Source organism: Prosopis cineraria, unplaced genomic scaffold (assembly GCF_029017545.1).
Source record: "Prosopis cineraria cultivar Desert tree isolate PC_DT_omini unplaced genomic scaffold, ASM2901754v1 PC1, whole genome shotgun sequence".
NCBI lineage: Eukaryota > Viridiplantae > Streptophyta > Magnoliopsida > Fabales > Fabaceae > Prosopis > Prosopis cineraria.
Window position 1 is genome coordinate 17,381,003 of NW_026555332.1, and position 8,941 is coordinate 17,389,943.

The 8,941-nt window shown below is 31.3% G+C and overlaps 1 protein-coding gene across 1 annotated transcript; it reads left to right on the plus strand.

The window, feature by feature from the left end:
* The first annotated feature begins 3,245 nt into the window (after positions 1-3,245).
* Positions 3,246-8,487, plus strand: LOC129294977 (uncharacterized). Its single transcript, XM_054933467.1, has 2 exons — positions 3,246-3,785; positions 8,170-8,487. Exons 1-2 carry the CDS (start codon positions 3,361-3,363, stop codon positions 8,273-8,275), a joined length of 531 nt encoding a protein of 176 aa, XP_054789442.1. The 5' UTR covers positions 3,246-3,360; the 3' UTR covers positions 8,276-8,487.
* Positions 8,488-8,941: the final 454 nt, after the last annotated feature.

Here is an 8,941-nt window from a genome sequence, read left to right on the forward strand (position 1 = left end):
CTCATATGGATTTTCGTTGGCTGGGTAGCTGCTTTGGTTGGCGTTGGTTTATCCGACCCAGTTTATACTCCCAATCCCATTTATATTTTGTAGTTCATTTTGAACATTAAAATAATATCCAAAATATGGGTGCGGCTTGACAGTTTATAAGAATTCAAGCTTAAAAAAATTATACTTTTTTTTGTGTAATTGAGCTTTTAAGCCCTATATTGTTAAGCCCTATAAAAATGGGCTCAAGCACAAGCAGCTCTCCAAGTTTTTTTTTAAAAAGAATTTACATTAAAAGTAAAAAAAAACGTTAATGTCTTGTACTTTATTTTTCATGTTTGTTTATGAATTAAAATAAGGTTTACAGCCATTAATTCCATCTCCGTTTTGTTTTCTTAGTGATTTTATTATTTAAAATGTTTTTGTGGTATTGTGAAACAATTATTGGTTTAGTTTTTTGATTTGTTAAGTAAGTTTAGGTGTGAAATATTTGATTCCTCCAACTTCCAATTTAAATTTAAACTATTATGAGGATATTGGCTGTGCTAGTGGGTTCTATGATGAAATATTATTTTTTGTTATATATAAGACTGTCTTGATGATTTGGAATTAATTCTTTTCTCTCATTCTATCTATATACAATTTATATATATATATATATATATATATCTAAAGTGACTACTAAGTAAAAGCTTGACTTATTATTATGATATAATTGAAGATCTAAATTTATTTTATTTATTTTTATTTTTTATAAGATTTCAATTAATTTATAATGTCATAATGTTGAACTTTACCTTTTTGAAAAATTATTTTTTTAAGCAAATGGTTTACGAGCCTAGTACTGGTTTGGTCCAAAAAAAAAAAAAGAGCCTAACACCAGATCGGGCAAAAAAAAAAAAATAAAAAAAAGAAAAGAAAAAGAAGATCAAATTTTAAAAAAATCAAACTTACGGGTTTAAGTTTATAAGGGCCACGCCTATAAAGGCATGGCCTGTTTCCCAACTTTGATTAAAATTTGCTTATTATAATATCTATAATAATTTTAAAAAATGGATAAAGTATCTTCTTATTTACAAAATATTTAATTATTTACTCTATAATTTGTGCTTATTTTTAATTTAGTTCTCATAATTTTAATTAGTTTCCCTTTTGATAGTTTAAAGGGAGAATTATTTTGAGATCCTTCAAAATACATTTAAATACCACAGTTCTCATTGGCAATTTTAAGAAAACACAATTAAAAAAGTTATAATTTTGTTATGCTTAGTTGCCAATAGTTTTTAATTGTCATTTTTTAACTAAATTGTCAATTAACATTGTAGTATTTAAATGTACTTGTGAGGGATTTGTGTATAATTTTTCATTGTTTAAAACACTCATAAACATGGCTGTTAACTCAAGTAGTCATAAACTTGCCAATTTAATGATTTAAGCATACAAAAATAAGTTACAAAGGTTATAAACTTAGCATTAATTATGATTCAGCAAAATTCATTCCCAACTTGTAAAAGAAATAAATATGTGCAAGTCTTTATAATCTTCTTTAAATTTTAAATTAAATCTTTAAAGTTTATTTTATTTTAACCTAGCCCATTTAATTTGACCTGTCAAATTTTATTAATCCCTAAAAATTAAAATCATTGAATTTTTTAGGAAAATATGAAATTAAAAACTCTTACATTTTTATTCAAAGATTATATAACTTTAGAATTAATTACATAATAAATGATTTTTATAACTCAAAATTTATAAAATTAGCATATGCCTTCTAAATAATTTATATATATATATATAGTTTTCATAAAAAATAAAAAATTTAATAAAAATGTAAACATGATATTAAATCAATTTTTTTTCCAAAATAACTTTTAAAATTATTTTTATTTTGTTTTGGACCAAAATAGTGAAATTACCTCACACCATGGAGAAGATTAGAGCCGGTAATTCGGGCGGGCCGAGCTTATTCGTGCCGGGCTCAATTCGGGCCGGGCTTATTCGGGTCGGGTTTAAAAGAATCTTACTCTTTCTAAAAAGCTATATAACGCTTTCGGGCTTCGGGCTTATTCGGGCCGGCCCGAATATCCAAAACTTTTTAAAAAATATTTTTTTATTTTTAATCAATTTTAATTTTTAAATAATTTTATTAAGCATAACATACTATTTTAACTTAAAATGAATAAAAAATAATAACTTATTAACTTTATAGTTAAGTATTTAAGTAGTGTTACTGTTTTGTTGTATTATGTGCAATTTATTAATAAATGTTTCTTTTACTTATAAATTAATGTCATATTTATTTAAATATTGCTCTTATCATAGTTATATAAAAATATTTATATATTTTAATTGAATTATATTATTTTAATTATGATCAAGTTAATCTCAATTCAACTACAATTAAACCATTAATTTAAAATTATTGTCCTAGTTAGTTTAAAGTTTTTAATAACTATTAGATAAACTGTACTTTTTATTTTTAAGAATATGAAAAAAATAGTCGTCATTATATTATATAAAATAAAATTATTTAATTATGGGTAAAATACTTTTTTTTAAATTTTTTAAATCTTTTATATTGTTTAAGTCCTATATACAAAAAGTATTTACTTTAGTTCATTCTTAATTTTTAACTAAGTCTAGCATGGATAATAATTAAATAATTATTTAAAAATATTATTTTATTTATTATGTTTGTTTAGTAGTAGAGCCGAAAATTCATACATGTCCAAATTTTATTTTTAAAATTATTTTTAATTTAAAATTAATTATCTTATTTTATAAAAAATATAAAATATAATTTTCTGGACAAGAAAATGATTTATATGACTCAATTTTTTAAAAAAAATGAGTCTTAAAATATAAAAATTAATATTAAAATATATTTTAATTATTATTTTGAGATATTTTATTTGATTAAAAATAATAAAATGAAAAAATATAAATATTTTTATTTTTTTAAAATAACTATAGTAATACATTCAAATATATGGTATTTTAAAATAAAATAATATAAAACTTGAAAAATAATTAATATTTATTATATTATATATTTTTTTAAAAAATTATTTTTTTCTATTCGGGTATTCGGGCCAAACTCGAATCCGATCGGGCTTGGCCTAAATTTTTTTGGGCCTATTCAGGCGGCCCAAATAATAAAAAAATATTATTTTTTAAATTTGGGTTTAAATTATTTAGGTGGGTTCGAATCGACATGTCGGACTTGGCTCAAATAGAGAAGATAATGAATGCGTTATGCGCTTTCCTTTGTTTCAATCTTCCTCCTTCCAAATTTTCCTTCCGAACTAACTTCCCTTTCTACTTTCTCATTCATCAACTCCAATTCTACTATTCTACTTTCTATAGAAAAGCATGTCCACCATTTCTGCTTTCTCATTGGTCAACTCCAATTCCAATATCTTTCACCCTTCTTCACTTTCTCCAATCCCTTTTTTTTCCTCTACTTCCTCTGAATCTCAGTTATTATTGCATCCTTCTTCACATTACCCTAAATTCCCTTCCTCTTCATCAATTCTCTCAATTTCTTCAAGAAAATCTCTTACCCATCTTTGTTGTAAATCCTTTGAAGCAGAAGAGCTGTCCTCACCGGAAGACGAATGGCTCCAGAAGCTTCCCGATAAGAAGAAGCCCCTTTACTCCCACAGCTTGCTTTGCATTGAGGCTTGGTTGAGGAATCTAGGGTTCTGTCAAAGCAGCGACGATAGGGCTATTTGGTTTATTCAGAAGCCAGATTGGCACGCCCAACTCTCGCTCGACATCACTGACCTCTATATAAGGTATGTTTCTTTTGTTAAATACAATTGAATGACTTCAATCATTGGATGAATGCACTAATGACTACTGGATTATATTATTTACTGGTGATTAACTCAATATTGCATGGCTAGTTACAAATTGTTGAATTTTGAATGATTAATTGTACAGTGGAATTAATACGCGGATTAAATTATAAAGAGGTATATTTTTCTGGTGTTATACTCGTGTGCCATTTGTGTAGTTCGAAATGATTGTATTGATTGTCAAAGTCGGGTGTCCTACCTCAAATTTTGTGGATAAACTAACTTCGTGTTGGTTTTGCAAAGCAAAAATTCTGATTCAATTGAAGTTATGATGGATATTTTCCATTGTTAAATATGATTAAGATTTAAGAGTAGAATGTGCTTTGTATTTAGTTTTTGTTTAACTGCTTGTAGAAAAACCTTGCTAATGCATGCCCGTCATTTGTATCTGATGTCCCATATCAAATAATAAATCAGTGAACTAATCTCACACAAGAGGGAGTATTATATGGATGTGCTTAATCAAATTAGCAGAACACTGCCTGAACCTCAGACAAGAAAAGTAAGACTGGATATAACTATCAAAATAATTCCGATGAAGAACAACCAGTATAGGTGGTGCCTGCTTAGTGCTTGTGATGGCAATGAGACTTGAAGAAACCTTAGTTCCTTGATTTTGGTTATAGTACTCGTCTGATGACTTCTGTCTACCTTTTATTCTAGTTACCTTTCTGTTCGCTGATTATGAGGCTTTGGTGCTAACTTTTCATGCTGACACTTGGCCAAATTTTTCAGTTGATAAGGCTGAATGTGTTAGTGGACCTTGTCTCCCACTGCAAAGTCAACGACCCTCATCTTTTTATTGGCTTGTTCTTGCATTTTTGCTTGTGTTTCCTCAAGATGGGACTTAAGGATGTGCAACATTTCATTTCTTTCTTTAATCTGTTCCCTAGGTTCTTCCAACATTGAATAATCATCCTGCCATTCGAAAACAGTGGGTGATTTCCTGCCACATAAAACTTTGAAGGGGGTGGTGCCTATAGATCGGTTGTATGAAGTATTGAACTAGAATTCAGTCCAAGATAACATTTTAACGCATGTCTTTGGACGTTCTCCAGCAAAGTAGCATAGATAAGTTTCCAGGCTTTGATTGTCAACCTCAGTTTGCTCGTTGGTTTGAGGGAGGTACCAAGAGCCGTATTTCAATGTTGTCCCTAAGTGAACATTTCTCTTCAAAGTTGACTTATGAATGTCTGATCCCTGTTCAAAACAATGGATTTGGGGAATCCGTGTAGCTTCATCACTTTCTTCTTAAAGATGTCAGCAACTTCCTTAGCAGTGAAAGGATGAGACAAGGCATACAGTGAGCATGCTTTGTTAAACAATCCCCCACAACAATCACTGTCGTATTTTGTGACTTAAGTCCATCACAAAGTCCATGCTAATGTCCTTCCACACTTGGGAAGGAATGGGGAGTGGCTGCAGTATTGCAGCTGGCCTGAGGGCTTCATATTATTCTGTTGGCTGATCTCACATTTAGCTACTGGCTCTTGAACATCCCTCTTCAGACCTTCCCAATATGCTACTTCAGAGAGATTTTTATAAGTATGCAAATACCCTGAATGACCACCCAAAGGAGAATTATGGAATTCATCAATCAGTGCAGTGGTTTTTGGAGAATGTTGAACTAATATGTCTGGATACATTAAACAGCCGCTTTTAAGTGTATAGCCTACTGGAGCATCCTTTTACAGTAGTACTTGCTGCAATATGTCATTCAACTTCTCATCCTTAGCTACCTCAGCCTGGAACTCTTCTATATCAGAGCATTGCCATAGGGAAAATACATTCAATGCAATTTTAGGGTCGTCTCGTCATGAAAGGGAATTAGCAGCACGCAACCCTATTCCCCTTTCTTGGCTTGTATTGAATATCAAATTTATAACCCAGAAGTTTGGTTAGCCGGCTCTTGCGTTCAGGAGCAATAAAATAATTCATTGTTCTAACAAGTGCTTTAGAGCCTTTGATCAGTTTTAATTATAAAAGGTTTTGGAGCCAAGTAGTATGTCATCGACATCTTCATCAGACTCTTCCTCAACCTCCTTCCCAGCCAGGCCTTCAATGTCATCAAAGGGCACTCGATTACAGGGGCTAATGTATAGCCTACCGGAGCATCCTTTCCCAGTACTACAGAGCTTACAACCAAAGGCTATGTAGCATCCTATTCTTTTCCAATGGTGAGATGTAACCCAACCAATGGTTATAGAGCTTACAACCAGACCATAAGTTTCCTTTCATACACCCTAGGCTAGAAAGGTGTTATAGTAAGCCCTACGGGCTTACCCAATCTTAGCCAAAGATTGAATAATATCAAGGGTCCTAATGAGAGCTAGCCACTGAGATCTGAAGTAGTAACAATACCAGGGTATTTAAATTTCTCAACATATCTACAATTTCTCATCTATAACAATTCAGCCCATTCCAGTACATGCAACAATAATACCCAATTCGCGCTTATATCACAAATCCATAAATCATTTTCAGACCATTAATTCCACATAATGTAAACTTCATCCCATTTTACCTGGATTTTATAAAAACAACAAAAAACATGATTAATAATTCTTATAATATCAACTAGTTACTACAGTACCAAAGATATAATTTTTGCACATATTTATAATGTAAATCATCTTCCAATCCTAGTATAGAAAATAAATTAACTGAGGTTACCTCTTGCCTTTGCCAAAATTAGCAATTTGAGAGAAACTTCCAATTGTCAACTCCCGGACAAATATCAATCTACAATAGTTGTTACAATTTAATATTAGTACTAATGTTTAACAAATGATTATACAATTATGCAATAAAATTCTCAAATCTCTTCTACACTCCCATTCCTTCCATCCAACACAAACCTAATCATTCTTAAATAAAAAATAAGCTATTAGAATCCCCCATTAACATCTACAACGTCAAATCAATCAAATTCTCCAATTTCTATGCTTAAGGGGCTCCATCCAAAATGTCTAATTTGTGAATTTAAACTTCAATCAACAAATTAAACTGATTAATCCTCAATATAATCTTAAATAAAGATAACCAAACGATTAAAACAAGTTTTAACCAGTGTAATCATCATATCTATTCATAAACCCAAATTTCCAACAAAACTTGAACCCTAAAACCTCAAATTTACAACAAACAACCAATGTACTTTGATTAAAACTCAAATAAACCTCCATTAACTCTATCTAAACCATTTTAATTGATAGAAAATAGGGTTTGAAATCCTCAATATCCCAAAATTTCAACTAGTTAAATTCTAGAAAATGAGTTAGAAGACAGGGAGAGTGAGTTAAAATCAGACCAATAGGTTTGTAGCTTCAAATTAACCTTAGAGAGTCAAACTATGGAACCCTAGTAGAGCCAAAATGGCCCTCCCTCAATTTTTCTTTCCTTTTCCCTTGCATCTGCTTCTCGTTGCGATTTAAAATTGTAGACAAAAGCCACGTTTGGCATTTATGGGTGTCACTTCCAGCGTCGAATGTGGAGAGAGGGGGCACCCTCCCGTTCTGTCTATCTCGACGCCATCTTTTCCATCCTTGGGCCATTCTGTCTAGCCCTAGGGTGCATCCTATCCAGCCCAGTGATATTTTTGACCTATTTTCCTAATTTCTACCCGCTTGAACTATGATCCCAATTCACCTCAAATGCTTCTTAGGCCTTAAAATCGGATTTAAGATGCTACAGTTACCATGTTTGCAAACAGATCTTGTGAATGCTAAAGATTGTTACAAAACCTATTCAGGTGTCTTTGAGCAGTCAAGAAGATGCGCAATTACGAAGTTGAAATGATCTTTGACATTATGTTTGCATAGAGAGCAGTTGAAATGGAAAATTATTGGGTTTCTAAAAATACCAATCCGGAAATGGAGAAAGAACATTACCGAGCTCTCCACGATTTTTTTGAAATTTGTGGTTTGACTCTTCTAGAAGATTTAATTGTATGCATCTTCTGAATTTTGATCTGTAGATTTTTCTATAAAGCTGAAAAGATATAGATACCGAACAAGGGAAGAGGGATAAACTATACTGTGATTGGCTGACAGTTACAGGTGACATTGGCTGGCATTGTTGGTGGTTAACTTTCTGTGATAGTCTGATTTTTCAATGTGGAAGCTATGACTTACTGATTACAATTTTTATGCTACTGATCATTACGTAGCTTTTGCCTTCAAAAGCCTTCTGGTCTTCTCTTAGGTGCTACACGAGATAGAGTTCTGTGTAAATAGTGATTTAAAAAAAAAAAATATGAAAGTCATAAGCAGAGAGTAGTGGTGTGGTCCTGTTCTACGGTAAAGATTTGAATATGGTGCAGGTACTTGAAGAGTGGACCAGGAAATCTTGAAAAGGATGTGGAAAGAAGATTCAGTTATGCTTTAAGCAGAGAGGACATAGAGAATGCTGTTCTTGGAGGACCATAACCATTTTATTTTCCATCTGCCAAATATATAGATTTGACTAATTTTCATGAAGTTGAAATGGCCTCTCATGAATGGATAAAGATAGTGTTTTAACAATGTGACTGGAAAATGTTGAATTCATGTGTAGATTTTATCCCATACAATTCTAGGTGCCGTGTAAGTTGTAGTTTTAATATTAGCAAGGTCAAATGTTATTCTGGTCCCTTGACTCATTATTTTTTTTTTTTTGACTTCTTTTGATCCCTGTTCTTTCAGTTTCACTCTATTTTTTTCTGTCCGGAATAATTTCAAAAATGGTCCATCCGTGGTTAGCAATTATATCTTTTAAGACGACATTTTTTCACGTGATAAGATTATTGTAGTTTAAAGCTGTGACGAACACGGAAAATGTAGCGAGTGAAATGTAGATGTAAACATGTATAAATTTAGATTCGAATATTTTTTAAAATAAGCTTGTCATTGATTTTCTCTTTTATATTTTTATATTAATTTGGATTAGGAATGAAGGTAGGTCAGGCTTCTTTCAGGCAACTTAGGACCAAACTTGGCATGATATTTAGAAGTTTGGCATGTAAGCCTGCAGGCCTAGCTTAAGTGGTTTTTAAAATTTATATGTTTTACTATATTAAATTTATATTATGCAGTTAGGTCATTACTATTCTATAC